The sequence below is a fragment of the Aquarana catesbeiana genome, linkage group LG07, assembly GCF_042186555.1.
Source record: "Aquarana catesbeiana isolate 2022-GZ linkage group LG07, ASM4218655v1, whole genome shotgun sequence".
Classification (NCBI taxonomy): domain Eukaryota; kingdom Metazoa; phylum Chordata; class Amphibia; order Anura; family Ranidae; genus Aquarana; species Aquarana catesbeiana.
The window spans coordinates 299,280,368-299,301,525 of NC_133330.1; the positions used below are offsets into that span (position 1 = coordinate 299,280,368).

The following is a 21,158-nucleotide window of genomic DNA, read 5'->3' on the forward strand; positions in this document are numbered from 1 at the left end:
TGGCATTAAGGCACTTAAGTGCCTTAAGTAATTGGTTTATTACACTACTGTCTGTATTTGCTTCTGTCTAAGGGTTTAACCCTTGTTCACACTAGCAGAGGAGTCCATTTGCGACTTCAATGCCAACTTTTACTGCAGAGGCAGTTAGCCAAGTAATCTTCATCAGACTAGCCAGAAGTGCCAATCTGTCAGCGGATGGTGTGACAGCCTTCCCAGAGGGGAACAGCAACATGGATTTGGAAATGAAAGCTTATAATACCATTAGGGGGTATTGTGCGGCCTGCGTTGGAGTTCACTTCAGTAACCAAGGCTATTTGGTTCTCAGCAGACAAGTGGAAGGCAAACTTGGCCAGTAAGACGTCTCTGTGGTGTTTGATCCATGAGTGAAATTAAAGTGACCAGCGACTGAGGGTTTCACTTTAGGGTTCACTCAACAACCTTTGACCTTTCCACATACTCAAGACTTTTTCCAGTAGTGGCCATCTTGCAAAAAGTAAGGGCTGCAGGTTCCTAAGCTAGACAACAGCTGCGAGTGGCTTAACATCCTCCAGGTCTTGGCAAATTTGTACATTTCATCAACTGGGGAAGGCCAACTAATCTCATAATGACATTTTAGACACTCAGGAGAATACTGTAGAGTTGCCCTCACATGGGGTGACAGTATTAGGTTCTTATATGGAGGCAAGGCCTAGCTGTAGGAGACATGGTCTCAAATGGTGAAGAAGCAGTCTGCAGTAATCCATGCAGTTGGTTGGACGCATTGGAAGATTGATATAATCATAAACTGGCCTTCTAAGGTAATGAAAGGTTTGCTTCCTATTCCAGGGAAGATTACCCCACATATGAGACTAGTCCCATTGATGGTGCTAAGGATAGTTAATTTTGTCAACTTTCATCAACTTCCAGGCATACCAATCATCAAAGTCTATTCACTTTTTTGGTATTCACCTCAGTGACCTCCTAGCTCAAAGTCAATGACATAGGTCAATGGAGGACGAAGTTTCTAACATCAGGGGGTACACAGTGATTCCCAAGTGGGGAAGTCGTATGGGCAACACAGCCTAGGAGGCCTCAGTTATGCTCAAAACAGACAGCAATAGGTAATCTTCATGGCAAGAAAGAATACAAGAATATTCAACTCATGCCAGAGGCATCTCCTATTCAGATTTGCCAACAGTAAAACCTCCTCATCAGGATCATAGTTACATAGTTAGGCAGGTTCAAAAAAGACACAAGTCCATCTAGTTTAACCAGGATCTGTAGTCATACAGCTGGGATAAGGGCAAGAATGATCCGGTGGCCTTACAGGCTGTGGTGTCCTTAAAGTACATTCTTTGGCCCAAGAACCTCCTATTCTATTCTTCCAGAGATCTAACCTTACACAGGGGGGCCAAGTGTATCCTAATTCAACCACGTTAGATCTATTAACTTGGAGACCAAGTTAGGAAGGCTCATTGCGGGGTCTCACCTTCATTATTTTAAACCTTGTGGAAGCCAGGGGAACCTGCGGCAAACTCCAGGTATACTAGAACATGGGAAATCTTGCAGAATTTAGGATGGAATCCTCTGCTCCTGGCTGCAAACATTAGGATGTCTGCAAGTAATCCAAGATAAGGGATTGAGCAGTAGTCAAGTCCTCACTTCCTGAGATCCAGTGACCACCACACATCTGGGGGAACCAATTCCAAAAGGCTGGTACAGATTGTTCTTTCCCCTTAGAGCTTGTAGTGCAACTAGTGTTGGGAAGGTTGTCCCACTCCTCCATTCTTCTGAACAAGACTACCTCAATAGGTTCAATGACTAAAGCAGTATTTCTTAAGGATATCATGTCTTGGAGAAGGCTTTAGGAGATCCAAGTGTCAAGCGGTAAACTACATTATTGCTACCATAATCAAACAAAATAGCTCTGGTTTCTTCTCCAGGACCAGACGAGGGTCTGCATCCTTGCTTCTAGGTCAAGACATCACCCTTCCAGCATGTCCTGAATGAAATGTCTGCGTCACCACAAGCTGGGGTAATGGACTCTGTGTGAAAGAAATACATGGAAGTGGCCCTTCTCTAGAAGGTCAGACAGTGGCCTCTTCAGGCCTGACAGTATCAGAAGAAGACTTTTCACTGTCCACTAGGACAATGGCATTATCTTGGGTCAGAGAAGCCTAAGGGGCTTAAAGGACGAAGAAAAAATCATCAACCTATTGCAGAGCTCACTTTATCCGATGGGTGGTGTGCTCATGGTCAAAATTCAGAGGTCCAGAATTTTACAGGATACCAACCAGGTTCTTGTACTACAAACCATTTTTTTGCCTATTGCAAAGTCAATCAAACAACATTGAAAGCAGGGGAGTTGACTTCAGTTCTAAACAAATCTAATGATATGTTGCGTCTAACGCTTCAGCATGGCCCTCACTTATAGGTTTTGTTGGCGTGCTACATCCCATTCCTGTTTGCTGTCATGCTTGTGTCAGGAAAATGGAAAATTGTTTACTTACCTGACAGTAACTTTCCTTTCCTGACACATAAGAATGACTGCATACAGGTCCCTCCCTTGTATGTTTCACATTTTGAGTATAGTTACGAGAATGCGACTCATTTATATATAGTATAACCAGTCCTGATTGGGCAAGGGGCGGAGCCTATCCCATTCATGTATGCTGTCATGCTTATGAATCAGGAAAATTACCGTCAGGTAAGTATACAATTTTCCGTTTTATGGCGCTTCTAGAGCAGGACTGGGAATTCAGCAAGATCCTGCCACTGGAAGCACCAAGAAATGTAAAAATTCTGCAGAATGTAATTTTGGATGGACAACCCATTGAACCATTACATTCAATGAGCAACTATATTTAGGACCTATTTTACAATACCATTTACAGGCCCTTAGAGCCCATTTGAACAACTTCCCTTTGAAAATTTATGTTAAAAATAATAATAATATAAATATTTTTGTTTGTTTGTTTTTTGTTTTTGTTTGTTGTTGCAATCTATTTTGGGTTTTTTTAGTGCTTTTTTTGTGTACTATTTCTAGTGAGAAGGATTTGTTTTATATTTTTACATACATTACAGGCCCGTTTACACTGGCCATGTCCATTCTGAACAGGAGGGGGGGGGGGATGTGTGAACAAATAATAATAATTATGATTTCCTGCACTGCTTTGATGCGACATGAGGGCCGTAGACTTCAATGTAAACCCTCAAAAAGTTGCACCTGAATGATATACATGTGAATTGTGTGAGACTTTGCAGAGCACACACTGGAGTTGATTTACTAAAACTGGAGAGTGCAAAATCTGGTGCAGCTGTGCATGGTAGCCAATCAGCTTCCAACTTCAGCTTGTTCAATTAAGCTTTGACTAAAAATACCTGGAAGCTGATTTCTATGTAGAGCTGCACCAGATTTTGCACGCTCCAGTTTTAGCAAATCAACCCCACAGTCACATGGTCAAAGCCAAAGTCGCACTTGTCCAAAGTTGCATCAAGTCACACCAGTGGCGTAGCGTGGGGGGTGCGGGGGGTGCCGTGGCCCCGGGCGCGAAATTTAGGGGGGCGCAATTTCGTGCCAGTAGTGTCACTACTGGCTGCCTCCTCCTAATTTCTTTTCCTGTGTCCCCCGCGCTCCGCCGCCATGTCTAGTGTTTTGCGCCCTGTGATTGGGCGTATGGGGGTCATGTGCGGCGTGGGGCTGGCCTATCCGCGATCACAGTCGCTCCTGAAGTCCCGCCTCCGCACATGACCCCCATTCGCCCAATCACAGTGCGCCGGGAAAAATGAATATGGCGGCCGGAGCGCAGGGGAGACGAGAGTGTGAGCGCCGGGGCAGATGTCTTCTCATCCTCCAGACCGATGCAACACAATAAGGTAAGAAATAGATAAACGGGGGGGGGGGGGGAGAGAAGAGACAGGCGCCGTATATGTAGTGTCAGTATAGGAAGACTAGGCAGGACAGTATAGTGTATAGTGTAGTGGACAGTGTAGTATAGTGTATAGTGTAGTGGTCAGTATAGTGGTGTGGACAGTGTAGTATTGTGGTCAGTACAGTGTAGTGGTCAGTGTAGTGTAGTGGACAGTGTAGTGTAGTGGACAGTGTAGTGTAGTGGTCAGTGTAGTGTAGTGGACAGTGTAGTGTAGTGGACAGTATAGTGTAGTGGACAGTATAGTGTAGTGGACAGTATAGTGTAGTGGACAGTATAGTGTAGTGGACAGTGTAGTGGACAGTGTAGTGTAGTGGTCAGTGTAGTGTAGTGGACAGTGTAGTGAACAGTGTAGCGTAGTGGTCAGTGTAGCGTAGTGGTCAGTGTAGTGTAGTGGACAGTGTAGTGTAGTGGTCAGTACAGTGTAGTGGACAGTGTAGTATTGTGGTCAGTATAGTGTAGTGGACAGTGTAGTGTAGTGGTTAGTGTAGTGGTCAGTGTAGTGGTCAGTGTAGTGGACAGTGTAGTGTAGTGGACAGTGTAGTGTAGTGGTCAGTACAGTGTAGTGGACAGTGTAGTATTGTGGTCAGTGTAGTGGTCAGTACAGTGTAGTGAACAGTGTAGTATAGTGGTCAGTACAGTGTAGTGGACAGTGTAGTATTGTGGTCAGTATAGTGTAGTGGACAGTGTAGTGGACAGTGTAGTGTAGTGGTCAGTGTAGTGTAGTGGTCAGTGTAGTGGTCAGTGTAGTGTAGTGGTCAGTGTAGTGTAGTGGACAGTGTAGTGTAGTGGTCAGTACAGTGTAGTGGACAGTGTAGTATTGTGGTCAGTGTAGTGGTCAGTACAGTGTAGTGGTCAGTGTAGTATTGTGGTCAGTATAGTGTAGTGGTCAGTGTAGTATTGTGGTCAGTATAGTGTAGTGGACAGTGTAGTGGACAGTGTAGTATTGTGGTCAGTGTAGTATTGTGGTCAGTATAGTGTAGTGGTCAGTACAGTGTAGTGGACAGTGTAGTATTGTGGTCAGTGTAGTATAGTGGTCAGTACAGTGTAGTATTGTGGTCAGTGTAGTGTAGTGGTCAGTACAGTGTAGTGGTCAGTACAGTGTAGTGGTCAGTGTAGTATTGTGGTCAGTATAGTGTAGTGGACAGTGTAGTGGACAGTGTAGTGTAGTGGTCAGTACAGTGTAGTGGACAGTGTAGTATAGTGGACAGTGTAGTATAGTGGTCAGTGTAGTGTAGTAGACAGTATAGTGGTCAATGTAGTGTAGTTCTCAGTGTAGTGGTCAGTATAGTATAGTGGACAGTATAGTGGTTAGTGTAGTTCTCAGTGTAGTGGTCAGTATAGTGGTCAGTGTAGTGTAGTGGACAGTATAGTGGTCAGTGTAGTATAGTGGTCAGTATTGTATAGTGTAGTGGACAGTGTAGTTCTCAGTGTAGTGGACAGTATAGTGGTCAGTGTAGTTCTTAGTGTAGTGGTCAGTACAGTGTAGTGGTCAGTACAGTGTAGTGGTCAGTGTAGTATTGTGGTCAGTATAGTGTAGTGGACAGTGTAGTATAAGGGTCAGTACAGTGTAGTATAGTGGACAGTGTAGTATAGTGGACAGTGTAGTATAGTGGTCAGTGTAGTATTGTGGTCAGTGTAGTGTAGTAGACAGTATAGTGGTCAATGTAGTGTAGTGGTTAGTGTAGTGGTCAGTGTAGTTCTCAGTGTAGTGGACAGTATAGTGGTCAGTGTAGTATAGTGGTCAGTATTGTATAGTGTAGTGGACAGTGTAGTTCTCAGTGTAGTGGACAGCATAGTGTAGTGGTCAGTGTAGTGTAGTGGTCAGTGTAGTGTAGTGGTCAGTATAGTATAGTGGTCAGTGTAGTGTGTAATGGTCAGTATAGGAATCAGGTAGGTCAGTACTATTGTATTTGAAGGGACTTGGGGAGTGATAAAAGTCCGCGGGTTAGGGGGGGGGCGCAAATTACTTGCCTTGCCCCGGGTGCTGACAACCCATGCTACGCCACTGAGTCACACTGTAAAGTCGTAATGGAATACACATAATTTTGAAGTCACACAAGTGTGAATGGGGCCTAAAGAGTACATTAGTGGAGAAGAAATACAAGTTCATGGACTTACCCATATCCCAACGACAAGGACAAAAATGAAATAAAGCACAACCACAATAATATCTGGAGTCTCAAAATTGGCATATTGAGGGCTGATGTCTGGAGCTGCAGTGCCGTTCTCCATGATGCCTGAAGAAATGAAGATTAAATCTGTTAAAGAAAACCTATTATCTACTCTTTGTTTACTAACCAACTGTTAATGGCCAACAGGTTTCATCAGGAGGAATAAAACTATTATTATGGTAAGTCATGGTGCAGGTCACACACCTAAAGGGGGTTGTAAAGCCTCATCCTATGCATTAAGGTGAAAAAACTTCTGTCACTGACCAGCCCTCCCATTTTACTCACCTGAGTTCTGTATTCCCCCGCCGGAGACACGCTCTTCCCCTCTCCCCATTGTCTCAGCTCTTGATTGGATAGATTGATAGCACCGCAGCCATTGGCTCCCGCTGCTGTCAATCAAATCCAATAACGCAGGCACCGGGGCCGAGTTCTACATTCGGTGTCTATGGACGCCGAATGCTGGACTCAGGAGCGCACCTGCAAGGTAACATCCCAGGAGAGAGCTTCTCCAAGGGGGTTATACGATGTGGGGAGGAGCTACCAGCACTGCCGGGGGACCCCAGAAGTCAAGGATCGGGGCCACTCTGTGCAAAACAAACTGCACAATGGAAGTATGACATGTTTGTTATTTATTAAAAAAAAAAAAAAAACTGAGCCTTACAATCACTTTAACAACTCCATGCTACTATGTGTAAAGATGGACATACACTGGTAGATTTTGGAACGAGCGTCAGTATGAATCTCAGTACATTCAATAATGTCTTCAGAGACTTCTGTGTCTTCGAATTGTTGTTTGCTTTTATAATTTGATTTTTGAATGGTTGGGATTTCGCAAATAAAAACCACATTTACTGTGAGGCCCCTTTCACACAAGCGGACTGATCTGGTCTGCCAGTCCATTTTTCAGGTGGACCGAATCGGTCAATCAATTGTTCTCTATGGAGCAGTGGATTCACTGACACCCACCGGTTTCCCATCCACTTAAAACAGAGGGATGGGGATCTGTTCCCCAACTGTCTGGTGGATCGTATGACAGGCGGATGGAAATGGACATGCTGTCCATTTCCATCCGACTGCCCCATAGAGAACCAGTGGGCTGTGTCCGTGTCCACTCCGCAATGTAGGGTGGAAGTGGACCTGTCATCTAACTGCTCAGTGGGGATCAGTGGAGAGATCACCCACTGAGCAGGTGGATCCACTTGACAGATTCCACTCCGTGTGAAAGGGGACTTAGAATTTCAACCAGTTAAAAAAAAAAAAAAAAATCCATCCTGATTCTACTAAAAAAGCAAAATAAATAAATAGAATAGATCTTGCTTCTACTGGAAAAGAAATAAGAAAAGAACTAATAATTAAAAAAAAAAAAAAACCTCCCTGCTTCTATTGGAAAATCAAAACAAATCTGAACCAAACTTTACTAAAGTATGGCCTGCAAATGTCATGTATGAAAGCAAGTATAATTTTGTAGTTCTGCCGTCTGATGGTGACATATGTGGATGCATGAAAGGGCATTTGCGACATTAAAGTAGAACTATAGGCAAAAAAATTCCCCCCCCCATTTTGGATAGAGCAAGGGTAGGTTATAACTCCTGTTTTTTTGTTTTGCAAGCTATGCCCCATTGAGTTGATTTCCCTTCACTTCCTGTCCCATAGCCAAATAGGAAGTGAGAGAAAATCCCTGCAAAATAAGGGAATGCTTTGGGGCCCCCAGGTCACCAGAACTATTTTCACCATTGGAAGATTTCTCCTCTATTACTTTTCTGGGGACAACCCAAAATGTAGGATTTTCTTTAACTTTCATTGATAATGGTAAACAGCACAAATATAGAGGGGGAATCTCCCGAACGGGGACACAAACAGCAATAAAAACCCGATGGGTGTTGTAATCCCTCCCCACTTTTTCCCTCAAAAAAAAAGAAAGAAAAAGAGCCGCGTAAATGCACACTGAGCTCCAGAGAGGAGATCGCCAACTGCCCCGGGATGAGATGGGGAACCCTGCTTTATACTGATCCCCTAGATCAGGGGTCTCCATACAAGGGGCCAGTTTGCATGTCCCTGTCTTCAAGGCAGGATAAGCTACATGGTGATCTGCAATGTTATGGGGTGTTCACATACCTGGCTGATCCTGCCTGGTCCTGTGTCCCTGTCTATAACCTGACCACACTTATCATGTCTGCCCATCCATGACAGCGTGGTCTCATTACATCTCTCCATCTTTGGCATGTCTGTCTGTAATATATTTCCTTCCCTGCTCTGGGGAAAGCCCCTCCCCCTCTACTCCCCTCTCAGCTTGAATGGCTGAGTAGTTTTGCTCCTCCCCCTCTGTGTTAAAGCTGCAGTGTCTCCCAGAGTCTAATATTTCATATCTTTGGAGACCGCAGTTTGGCATGCTTTCACTTGGCAATGTACTGTATTAAAACAATTAAAAAATATAATTGAATTTAAATAAAATGTAAAACAATTACTATTGCAAAGTTTTTTTAAACTAATATATATATATATATATATATATATATATATATATATATACATACATACACACACGCACACACATATGTGTATCTACTAATGCATGTATGTGTGTATGTGCATTTATGTGTGCATGAGTGCGTGTATGTGTGTGCATTTATGTGTGCATGCGTGTGTGTGTATCCGTGTGTGTGTATCCGTGTGTGTGTATCCGTGTGTATGTGCATGGGTGTATGTATATGTAGCAATAACTCACGGTGGAGCTGCTGATTTAAAGATGTTTTACCTGTAGTTTCACCAATACCACAGTTACAGTCCACGTTGAACTTATCAGCTAACAATGTAGGCACCAGTCACTTTAGTACTTTTCCAATGCTTTAATGGGAGATAACCGGAAGAAGTAGCAGGAAAGAGGTAGAAGAAGAGTTGCAGGGAAGTTCAAATACCTTTTCTTGGTGTAGCAATAAGGAATTGAAATCTCAGGGATGAATGTATCTTCAGTTCAGGATTAAATCTTTGCCCGCCCGGATAGGTCTCTCTCCCCAAACTAGCAGCCGGTGCGCAGCACGAACAAAAAGTCTCTGCCACAGACTTGAGTGAAACAAACTGTATGATCCTCTGCCACAGGATGTAGTAGTTTTCAGTGAACAGCAACACAGTACCAGAACCTTTAAGCCGACCTGGCAGTACTATGTGGTAGGTTAACTTAAGATGCGTCCTCCAATTGAGTCACCAGGCCCCTCTCCAGACCAGCGCTCCGCATGATCCTTCCATGACGGGTCCTCCCCTGGATTCTTCTCAATTGTCCGGCTTCTCCCTGCAGGACAGACAGCACAGGACCATCTCCACAGCCATTGTGGCAGGCCCCAGACAGACTTCTGGGCCCACCCACACGCTGCAGCATCGCAGTCCTCCGGCCCGGAGGACCACGAGGTAGGACTCCTAACACATACCTGTCGGCCAGGAGGGCCAGCAGGTGGAACGAAAAGAACAAGAAATATGGCGTCTGGCCCCTAAATTCCTCTTCCCAGAATGTACCGCAGGGGACAACCTCTGCCGAGTTACTTCTGAGAAAGAAGAGCACTCAATACACCTCAGTCTGCTGCTTTCCAGCTCCGGTCAGTAGTGACACCGACATCTACAGGCGATGGAGTGGAACTGCACGCAACACAACCAAGGTTGGAACAGAAGCTAATTTAGCTATAGATTAAATTTGAACTATGTACAGAAAAGATGACCCACTAAATTTACATATAAGCGGTAGATTAAAAATCTACCAGCGCTACATATACATGCATTTAGGTATGCATGTGTGTATCTATGCATGTTTGTATGTGTGTATGCATGTATGCGCTTATGTGCATGTGTGTGCATGTATGTTACATAGTTAGGTTGAAAAAAGACCATCTAGTTCAACCAATAAAAGGGGAAAAATGTATCAATGTATGTAAAAAATGTATCAATGTATGTAAAAAATGTATCAATGTATGTAAAAAATGTAAAGCCCTAAGGCTCGGTTCACACAGGGACGACTTGTCAGGCGACCTAGTCGCCTGACAAGTCGCCTCCCGTTCTGTGCTATGGAACCGTTCTAAGGGGAGCGACGCAAGTCGCTCCGACTTAGAAAAAGGTTCCTGTACGACTTTGGGGGTGACTTGGGGCGACTTGCATAGACTTCTATACAGAAGTCGTTTTGCAAGTCGCCCGGGCAGTCGTGTGCGCTATAACAAAAAAAAAAACATAACTTGTGAAAATAATAAATAAATAAGCTGCTAACATCAAAAAGTCCAGTACAAAAACTCCAAATGACATGCAATGTCAAAAAAGATGAAGCGCTAATTACAAACTCATGAATATATAAATGTGAATATACATAAAAGATTTAAAAGAGGTACCAAAATGAAAAAAGAAAAATGTGACAAAAAGAAAAACTCAAGCAGAGTCCTATCAAAGAAAAAAGTCCATAGATTCTTAAGAAATAATATCCATCCAAATGAGCGGGAATAAGTTTGTAAAAAAGATAATCATGACAGAATCTTCAAAGCAAACGAAGTGCATCCAAATCACCACCCAAAGTGTATGAATAGCCTGCTTACCAGAAAGCGATGACCGCCGCAGCAGTCTCGCCCAGCCTAGAGAAGTAAGGTCTCCCTTAACCCTTATGGAAAATCCGGAACTCCTGCTGTTTACTAGAGGTACTCAGACACATAAAGCAAAGAAGTCTTCCATAGTGTAGTACGTTGATGAATAAAATTTATTAAAAGATAAGATTGCACTTACAGAAAAAGAAGTCATCTATCAGCGAACAAACAATGTGGGTTCGATATGCCAGAGTTGCGGTATCGCCATTAATCTCACTCTACTTCCTATATCGTGCGCCCATCCACCGTCTCCAAAGAATGAACGTGATGACGTCACCGTATAATAAATCATATACAGCTAGAAAAGTCCATAAATGAACAATTCATAACTAGAGAATCAATGCCACAGTGATGATGTGCGTCTAAATCAAGCATGCAGGTGTCAGAGTGAGTCCAGCCCATCCACCAAAGACATCAGCAGCCGCTCACCTCATGATAATGACCAAAGGTCTGGATAAGCCTTCCCACACAGCGGGGATATCAGTCCTCCAATGTCTGTCAATGGCACAGAAGATGATCTCACCATGAAATACGGATATGAATAAAATAAAATGAAACAGAATCTAATGCTCTCTGTTTGACTCAATTTATTTAAAAAATGATAAAAGCACTTACTAATAAAGCACTTGTCCCAAGTGCATGAATTAATCGCTCTGATATACAGATGAAAACCAATAAAATAATCTGAGGGTTCCCCATGGATTCCCTAATTTTGCAGGGATTTCCTCTCACTTCCTGTTTGGCTATGGGACAGGAAGTGAAGGGAAATCTCCTCAATCGGACACAGATGGCAAAAAAAACAAAATTCTTAATTTACTTCCGCTCGCAGTAGCTATTCTACTCCCTAATCCCGTGCATGCACAGTAAAAGCGGTATCCAAGCTTCTTCTTCATTTCTACGGAAACGAAGTCTAGCGAATCCTCTTCTCAATGCAGAGGAAGTATAAGGAAATATCGCGCGACGTTGGTACTAGGAAATGATGCAGCCTCGGCATAGACCTGCATTTTTCCAGCAGGGTCTCTGCTTGCCTGAAAAAGAAGACATATAGCGCATGCGCAGGTGACGTCATTAGCCAGAAATATACAGATTACATGCAAGGCAAGCAGGTAAGGAGAAATTGATAAAGCGCAACAAATTTTAAAACCTGCAATTGTCCATGTAAAGAAAAGTCGTCGGAATGGGTTTACAACCACTTTAAGTTTGTTCAGTTCGTTACTCTGCCTCTCAACTCCAGTAACAGCCCCCTCTGGCACACCTGGCAATCGTGTAAGTGCAATGACCAATGAGAAGCACACGTTATGCTAAAACACAGAAATTGTCTTTACTGCAATATTTCTGTGGAAGAATAACAGATAACAGTAATTATTCAAGTAATCAACTGGAGAGCAATAACTGAGATTAAGGCCCCTTTCACACTGGGGCGGTGGGTGCGTCGGCGCTTTACTATTTTTAGCGGCGCTTTACCGTCAATTATGCGACCGCTAGCGGGGCGCTTTTACCCCCGCTAGCGGCCGAGAAAGGGTTAAAACCACCGCGAAGCGCTGCAGCGGCAGTGCTGTGCCAGCGGTATAGCCGCGCTGCCCCATTGATTTCAATGGGCACGAGCGGTGAAGGAGCGGTGTATGCACCGCTCCTTCGCGGCTCCAAAGATGCAGCTTGAAGGACTTTTTTTTAGCGTCCTGCCAGCACACCGCTCCAGTGTGTCCATTCACACATGAAGCCGTGGCTCGACCCTGCCCCCTTGTCTCCTGTTTGGCTCACTGGCTGTGACTGACAGCAGTGGGAGCCAATAGCCCTGCAACTGCCAAAAGCCAATCAGGAGTGCGAGTCCCCAGAGAGGCAGGGCTCTTGTGGACATTGCTGGATCGAGAAGGGGCTCAGGTAAGTATAAGAGGGGGGTGGTGGTACTAGATATGAGAAGGGCAACTCAAGGTCAGGAGTTTGAGGATCCCTGGTATATGGGGTATCTCAGCCAATGGGCAGGGGTTTTCTTGGATTCTTTGGCCTGCAAGAAGAACCTATATAGTCAGGGGGAGTCAGGTGATCTATGTTCTGTGCCACCTGGACGGCTATCTGGGTGGACGTATGTCGTACTGCCCCGGGCTGCTAGGCCGGAGATTGGGCCTATCCCGGGGGCATCTGGCTGCTAGGCTGTCTGAGGGCCTATCCAGAAACAAAAAGGCAGGGTTGGGATTGCGGCTTACAGTCCAACCAGAAGTGACGGTTCTGCCGGCCTGAGAACCTGTCAGTGGTCAGAGGTAGAAGAGAAGCTGTCGCCACTAAGGGACCAACCACCTTGTTACCAGGGACCACAGTGAGTAACTGAAGCAAGCACGGGCACGGTGGAGAATCAGGAAACTTCAGACAGTGATCAAGTAAGGGACCCAGCCAGCGGAGGTGACGCTTGCAGAGCAGGATTGTGTGCCAAGCCAGGGACCGAGGAGGCTAGCAGGGGTGAAACTTGAGAAGTATCGGGCGTGCCAAGCTAGGGACCCAACAGAGAGGCGGGGGTGACGCTTGAGGAAGATACCACCGTGAAGATTGGAGGAGCTCAAGGGATTCAGTGGCAGGGAATCAGAGGGTCTAGTGAGAGACCAGGAGCTCAGTGGGCTGAAGAACTACAAGGAGAAGTTGTAGTGAAGCTGAAAGGACTGTTACGTTTGTGTTAGGAACTGTTAAAGACTGTTGCCATAGGAGACAGTATTCCAGCTGGGGCTTTTCCCTGCATGGCTGTCCTCCTATTGAAGTCTTGGAGTCTGCTAATTCAATTTTTTTTTTTTTTTAAGTGTCTGGCGCCCAATAACTTCCACCTTGCACCCTGTATGCCTCACAACCCACCACATACAGAAGGATGTCAGCTATCTCTGGCCCTGGAGGTTCTCATTAGACTGAAGGAGGCCGGAGACCTTGCTACAGAGGGAAGAATTGTGTGCCATTTTTGGTGTCACTAGTAGAAATGACGCCCCATTGTTGGTGTCAGTGGGTGGAATTATGTCTCATAACAGTGGAAGGAATAGTGCCCCAAGGGTCAGGTAAAGGCAAGCAAAAGGCCGCATCCGGCCCCCAGGCCGCAGTTTGGAGACAACACACAGTTCAACCTCCTGCGCTGTGAAGTGGGCCTTGATGCAATTGTGAACTTTTATTTTAACACTCCTAAGTGGGTAATGCACACCTTGGTGCCTTCCATGGACTGGGAAATCCAAAGTACTGGAACATAAAGAAACAGAAGGCACATAGGCCTAGCACATGTACCCACAATAAAGGGTTTATTAGTTTGATAGAAATGGGTAACATACTCACAAAAAAAGACTTGAATAAAGGCATATCATAACATTCCTCCTTATGAGTCCATGTGAATCTGTCCCCATCACATGGGACTGTCTCGCAGAGGCATGTACTAACGCGTTTCGAGAAGTTCCTGGGTAGGCTCTCAGGAAGAGGAACTTCTTAAAACGCATTAGCCCATGTCTCTGCGAGACAGTCCCATGTGATGGGGACAGCTTTATATGGACTCATATAGAGGAGTGTTATGATATGCTTTCAATCAAGTCTTTTTTTGTGAGTATTCTACCTATTTCTATCTAACTAATAAAGCCTTCATTGGGGATAATGCGCTAGGCCTATGTGCCTTCTGGCTCTTTATGTTCCAGCAGTTTGGAGACCACTGCCCTAGACAAAAGCAAGCCTTTAAGGCAGTGCCGCAGTGCTGAGGGATTCGTGCTGCAAGGCAAACGTTAAACCATCCCTAGAGTTCAGCTTTAGGTTGTGAAACCCTAGCAGAAACACAACCTACCTGCTCCAGTTTTTACCCTGGAGATTCAGCAATGCAGCAACTCACCCCATTCCCTTTTGTCATTCATCTGGTGATCTGTGAACCCCATTTGCTGACCTTTTTCTAGTGCACAGTAGGACCCTTACTATTTCTCATATGTATGCATACTATATCTGCTGAGTCTTATCCAACTATAGGCAATTCTATGGGTCATCTCTCTTGGCACCATGTCTGATATGCTTGATGGCCGTTTCCATAGAATCTTTTGGGGAAATTCTTTACATGGTCGCTAGGTCTTTCCTCAACCTTCTCCAAACCACTTGGACTTGGGGGCAGGCAGAATGTGATGACACATGTGCATAGCCAATTGGACAGGAGCCGATTAACCTAAGAGCACAACTTTGGAGTGTGGAAGAAAACTGGAGTACTTGAAGGAAAGCCAAGCACACAAAGGGACAACATCCAAACTCTATGCAGAAAGTGTCTCAGCTAAAGAACCAATGACTCTATTGCTTCAAGGAATGAGTACTAACCACTAAGCCAACATACTGCCCATTTCTCACAAACAGGAAGTGTAATGTAAAGTGTCATTGGTAGGAAGGTCCTAATGGTTACCAAGTCAAACCTGGGCTGGATCCTGAATGTGATTGGGAATACATCAAGAAGAGAGATCATCTTTTTCCGCTCCTTTAACCACTTGCCTACTGGACATTTTCACCCTTCACTTCCTGCCCAGGCCAATTTTTAGCTTTCAGCCCTGTTGCACTTTGAGTGACAATTGCACAGTCATGCAACGCTGTACCCATATTACATTTTTATCATTTTGTTCACACAAATAGAGCTTTCTTTTGGCGGTATTTAATCACCGAAAAGCAGAGCAGGGAATATAATCCAGCACATCATTTAGCAAAAGCACCACACACAGTACACAAAAACACTGGCTAGGCACACATTTAACCCTTTGTTCGCCCTAGATGTTTAACCCTTTCCCAGCCAGTGTCATTAGTACAGTGACAGTGCATATTTTTTTTAGCACTGATCACTGTATTAGTGTCACTGGTTCCGACAAAGTGTCCAAAGTGTTAGTTAGTGTCAGATAGTCTGCCGCAATATCGTAGTCCTGCTATAAGTCACTGATCGACGCCATTACTAGTATAAAAAAAAAAAAAATTCTGGCATATTTATACCATGGTTTAATTTGATTTTTTAATTTTTTTTATTGGATATATTTTGTAGCAGAAAGTAAAAAAATATATTTTTTTTTTGTTTTTCTTTTGCAAAATTGTCAGTCTTTTTTTAATTGTAGCGCAAAAAAAAAAAAAAAAGCAGAGGTGATCAAATACCACCAAAAGAAAGCTCTATTTGTGGGATAAAAATAATATTTACATTTTATTTATGTATAGTGTTGCATAACCACGCAATTAAAGTAACGTAGTGCCGTATAGCAAAAAATGGCCTGGTCATTGAGGGGGTAAATTTTTCTGGGGGTCAAGTAGATATACTTTACAGGAACCTGGCAGTCTTCCTATTGTGACAGGTGGACTTTAAACGTTGTCACTTTTCCTTTTTATACTTGTTCTGCTGCTTGTATCACATTCTTCCATGTCCAGCTCTCCTCATTATAACAAGTATTAGAGGAAATTCTGGATGTGTAAGTTACATAAAAGACACCCACAGGTGGGAAGGGTGAAGGCGCCTGGAATCATGCCAATAAGATAATTAGTTTTAGATTTATTAGCTACTTAATTTAAACTGTCAGCACAATGGTAGGGCACAATTTATCTGATAAATTAGAATGTCAAACCCAAAAACAAACTCACTTAGGGTTGCCACCTGTCCGGTTTTGACCCGGACAGTTTGGGTTTTGAATGCTGTGTCAAGGTGCGCATGCTCTGCGACCCGAGTCCACCTGATTTTGAAGTCTATTAGAGCCTATGGGTTTAATCAGGTGCTTCAAAAATACACCCCCGCCTCTGTAATTCATGTGCCCGGTAACCCAAAAGGGGCCGGACACATGAATAGGGGGCGGCTGCGGTGGGCCATGAAAAGATTCATTCTATGCACTAGTGGGTTTGATGCCAAAAAACAGTGGTGGGTGCAGCTATTCAGCGTTTATCACTGTTTTTGAGCCATAAGATTTTGTGGGAGTATAATTTTGTTTAAAAAAGCTAAAAAAAGCTGAAAAACGCTGAAAAACGCTACTGCAAAAATGCTGATAAACTCATTCTACAGCTACAGATTTCTACAGCTAACGCTACTGGCTTTTTTATAACGTCCAGTGTGCATGAGGCCGATGTGTGCTAACCTAGCTTTTGCTTGGGGATCAAATACTTATTTTACTCACTGAACAGCAACTTAATTTATAGCAATTGTTTTATGTGTTTTTTTTCTGCATTTTTGGTTGCTATTCTGTCTCTATCAGTTAAAAGACCTTTCATTTCTATGTAAGTGGACAAACGTACAAAATCTGCAGAGGATCAAATAATTATTTTCCCCCACTGTAAACAGTCCTCAAATTAGCATGCTAATGCCTTCTAACCAACTCATAGCTCCCAACTGTCCCTGATTTTGAGGGACTGTCCCTGATTTGGAACAATGTCCCTCCTTCCTCCTCATTTGTCCCTCATTTTTGACTGATCTATATAGTTGTATATAAAATGCACTCTTTATCTTTCAAAGACTGTTTCCTAGGGCTAAACCTTTCATCCAATTTGTAAATTTCAAAAGCCAGTATAACAACTTCGGCTCTCACACCTGTTCACCCCTTAGGCCTGGTTCTCACCTATGCATTTTGAGTCTAGGTTCACATCTATGCTGCTGCGCTTGATGTGTTTTTCAGGCACGTTTTGCAGTGCGTTTTGCGTTTTTGAACCAGCGTTTTTTATGCATTTTTGCATGCAGTTTTCATGCAGTTTGCGGTTTACTTTTTTTTTTCTCTTAAACTCTTTTTTCTCTTTAACTCTCTTTTTTCACTGTAAACACACTGTATATAACTGGTTGCTAAGGAGTGGGCCAGTAAGCCGGCCGCCACGTCCTTGCCAACCGATGAGTCGTCAGCTGTCAGCGGGCTTCCCCGCTGACAGCTGAATGTAAAAAAATAATTAAAAAAAAATAATTTTTACAACGTACCCCTACCCATTGAGGTGACGTCACATGATATCACAAGGGGCGGGCTCTCTGGGCAACACTAGGTGAATGGGTAGATGTACCTCTAAAAAATGCAAAATGCAAAACACATCAGAAATCGCATCACAAACACAACACTTGCATTTCTGGTGCTGTTCCATTGAAGGCTATTACCCGCAAATCATGGGAAAAAAGTCCCCAACCCTTTCCAAAAATGCACCGGCCTCGAAACGCAAAGATGTGAACTTGTACCATAGGAAACCATGTTAAATGCACTGTAATGCATTTCTGCAAACTGCAAAACACACTAAAAAACGCATAGGTGTGAACATAGGGTTAGTGCTTTTTGCATTTTGCAGATTTGCACTGCAGTCCATTTAACACGGAACACATTGGGGGTTATTTACGAAAGGCAAATCCACTTTGCACTACAAGTGCAAACTACAAGTGCAAAGTGCACTTGAAATTGCACTGAAAGTACACTTGGAAGTGCAGTCGCTGTAGATCCGAGGGGGACATGCAAGGAAGATAAAAAACAGCATTTTAGCTTGCACATGATTGGATGATAAAATCAGCAGAGCTTCCCCTCATTTCAGATCTACCCCTCAGATTTACAGAGACTGCACTTCCAAGTGCACTTTCAGTGCAATTTCAAGTGCACTTGGCACTTGTAGTTTGCACTTATAGTGCAAAGTGGATTTGCCTTTCGTAAATAACCCTCATTGTGTGTTCCAAATCTGCAAAATACAAAAAGCACTAAAAATGCATAATGCCCCGTACACACGGTCGGATTTTCCGACAGAAAATGTTCAATGGGAGCTTGTTTTCAGAAATTCCGAGCGTGTGTAGGCTCCATCGGACATTTTCCATCGGAAATTCTGACACACAAAATTTGAGATCTGGATCTCAAATTTTCCGACAACAAAATCCGTTGTTGGAAATTCTGATCGTGCGTACACAATTCCAACGCACAAAATTCCACGCATGCTCGGAATCAAGCAGAAGAGCCGCACTGGCTTTTGAAGTTTTGTCATTACGTAAAATTTCTGTTTTTGAGCAGTGTAAGTTTAAAAATAAATAGCGTTACTGCACATAAAAAGTGTGCATCTTATTCTGTAATTGCCGGTAGTCCTGTTTAACCACTTCAATACCGGGCACTTTCGCCCCTTTCCTGCCCAGGCCAATTTTCAGCTTTCAGCGCTCTTGCACTTTCAATAAGAATTGCGCGGTCATGCAACACTGTACACAAATGAGATTTTTATCATTTTGTTCACACAAATAGAGCTTCCTTTTGGTGATATTTATTTACAAATCAGTTTTTTATTTTTTGCGATATAAGCGAAAAAAGAGCATAAATAAAAAAAAAAAAACAAAAACAATATTTTCTACTTTCTGTTTTAAAAGAAATCCAATAAAATCTAATTTTGTCATAAATTTAAGCCAAAATGTATTCTGCTACATGTCTTTGGTAAAAAAATCCCGTTAAGTGTATAATAATTGGTCTGTGTGATCACAGACAGATGTGCGCAGGTGATCATAGACAGATGTAGGCAGATGATCATTGAGACACATAATTTTAATGTTACATATGCGGGGGGACAGGTGTTTTTACTGTGTGGGAACATGGGTGGTGACAGTGTTTTGTGGACACTATTTTGGGGACATTGTGTGGGGACATGTGTGGGGACACTGGGCCGGTGATCAGTGTGTAAAAAGCTGTAAAAAACAGCTTACACTCACTGATCACCGTCTGGCTTCAGCAATCCGCTCTCCTCTCCTCACTGACAACTTCCGTGTGAGGAGAGGAGAGCCGATCACCTAGCAACCAGCTCTCTATTTACATCACATGACAGCTGTGATTGGACACAGCCGTCATGTGATCAGGAGGGCCAATCACAGAGCCCTCCTGCTGATCGGAGATGCGCCGTGTCTGGGTGACACAAGTGCATCGGGATTGCACCGCTGCGTGGGCACACGCGCGATCCCCCTCCTTCTGAGGGTCGTTCCTGAACGTTCACTCAGAAGGAGGAAGCTCCCACCTGGTCATATATGTGCAGTGGCCGGGTGGGAGGTGGTTAAAACAACACTAAAATTATGATTTTGGTACAAAGCATTGCAAAGTTATTTACAAATGAAAAAAGTAGTTTTTTTAAATGTTGTTCTTTTTTCAGTGTGATAATGTAAATATATGTAAAAGGTGAAAAATATTAATAAACAAAGCAAACAAAAACAGAAAAAAAATTAAATATTAGTTAATAAAATAGAGGAAAAAAACATCACCATGAAAAAAATAATTTAATGGAAAAGGAGAATAAGGAGTTAATTAGGGCTGATTAGAGTAAACCGGGGGTTAATAAGGGGTTCAACAGAGGAACCTTTAATTAAGACTGGGTTCACACCACAGCATGAAGCGGCTCACAGCAGGGGTCCGGTGCCTCCCTATTTACCATTTCAGGTCCGATTTCAGCCCAAATTTTGGGCTGAATTCAGGCCTGAAATGGACCAAAAGACGCACAGGACTCCTGTGCAATTTGCATTGGAGCCGCTCCGGAGATGTGTGAACTGGCTCCATAGAGAGCTGGTCACAATCTCCTGACATGCGAATTGGATGCGGGCATAAGTGTAAACACAGCCTTAAAAAAAAAAAAAAAATGTTTTTGTCAGGTTGCTTTAACTGACATCATCTGCAGATTGAAGTTTATCCCTTTGATCTGTAGAGGAACAAACAGGATACAAAATGAAACAATGTTTCATTTTATCTTTCTGTAATTGCTGCTGAGCAATCTTGTTAATAGACATTGCCAGACTGCTTTTTTTTGACAGCTCGTGCTGCTGGGACCTTCTCGGTGTACCCGGCAATGCAGCTATCATTCATCAGAGTTAAATTGCCATGTACTGTGACAGGGAGATTCCCAGGAGCAGGACAGAAGGACTAGACATACTAGGCATGCCCTGTGTGCAATGATGCCATTTTTTGGGGTGTGCCTAGCCCGCCCAGAGTCTGTAAATGGATATAGGAATAGTAGTGTTAAAAAAAAGCACTTGTGGGTTTAACTAATTATTTTTATTTTTTGTATAATTGTCTTTTAAGTGGGCGTGGCAGGGGGTGTGTCCTATGCCTACATACTTTTGCTGTCCCTTGTTCCAATCTCAAAAAGTTGGGAGGTATGCAAAATGGAGACTGTGGGGTTGATTTACTAAAACTGGGGAGTGCAAAATCTGGTGCATCTGTGCATGGTAGCCAATCAGTTTCTAAGTTCAACTTGTTCAATTAGGCTAAAGCCTCGTACACACGATCGGATTGTTGGCCAACAAAACCGTGGACTTTTGTCCGAAGGGTGTTGGGCCAAACTTGTCTAGCATACAAACGGCAAGTAATTGTTGGCCAACAAATACGAACGTAGTGACGTACTACGTTGTTTTTCAGATCTTTAGCGCCACCATTTCGGCTTCTTCTGCTAATTTTGTGTTAGTAGAAGTTTGGTGAGTGTTGATTCCCACTTTTCATTTCGCGCTTTTCATTTCGTGCTTTTCAGTTTGTTTCTGAACGGCCGTTCGTCAACCAGAC

The 21,158-nt window shown here is 43.5% G+C and overlaps 1 protein-coding gene across 1 annotated transcript in view; it reads right to left on the reverse strand.

The window, feature by feature from the left end:
* Nucleotides 1-21,158, reverse strand: part of LOC141103692 (sodium/glucose cotransporter 4-like) — a 119,791-nt gene that overhangs the window by 84,717 nt on the left and 13,916 nt on the right. Inside the window, exon 2 of the mRNA XM_073593581.1 lies at nt 6,030-6,148. Within this exon, the coding sequence (XP_073449682.1) occupies nt 6,030-6,143 (114 nt within the window). The 5' untranslated portion in view covers nt 6,144-6,148. The remainder of the gene's footprint in view (nt 1-6,029; nt 6,149-21,158) is intronic.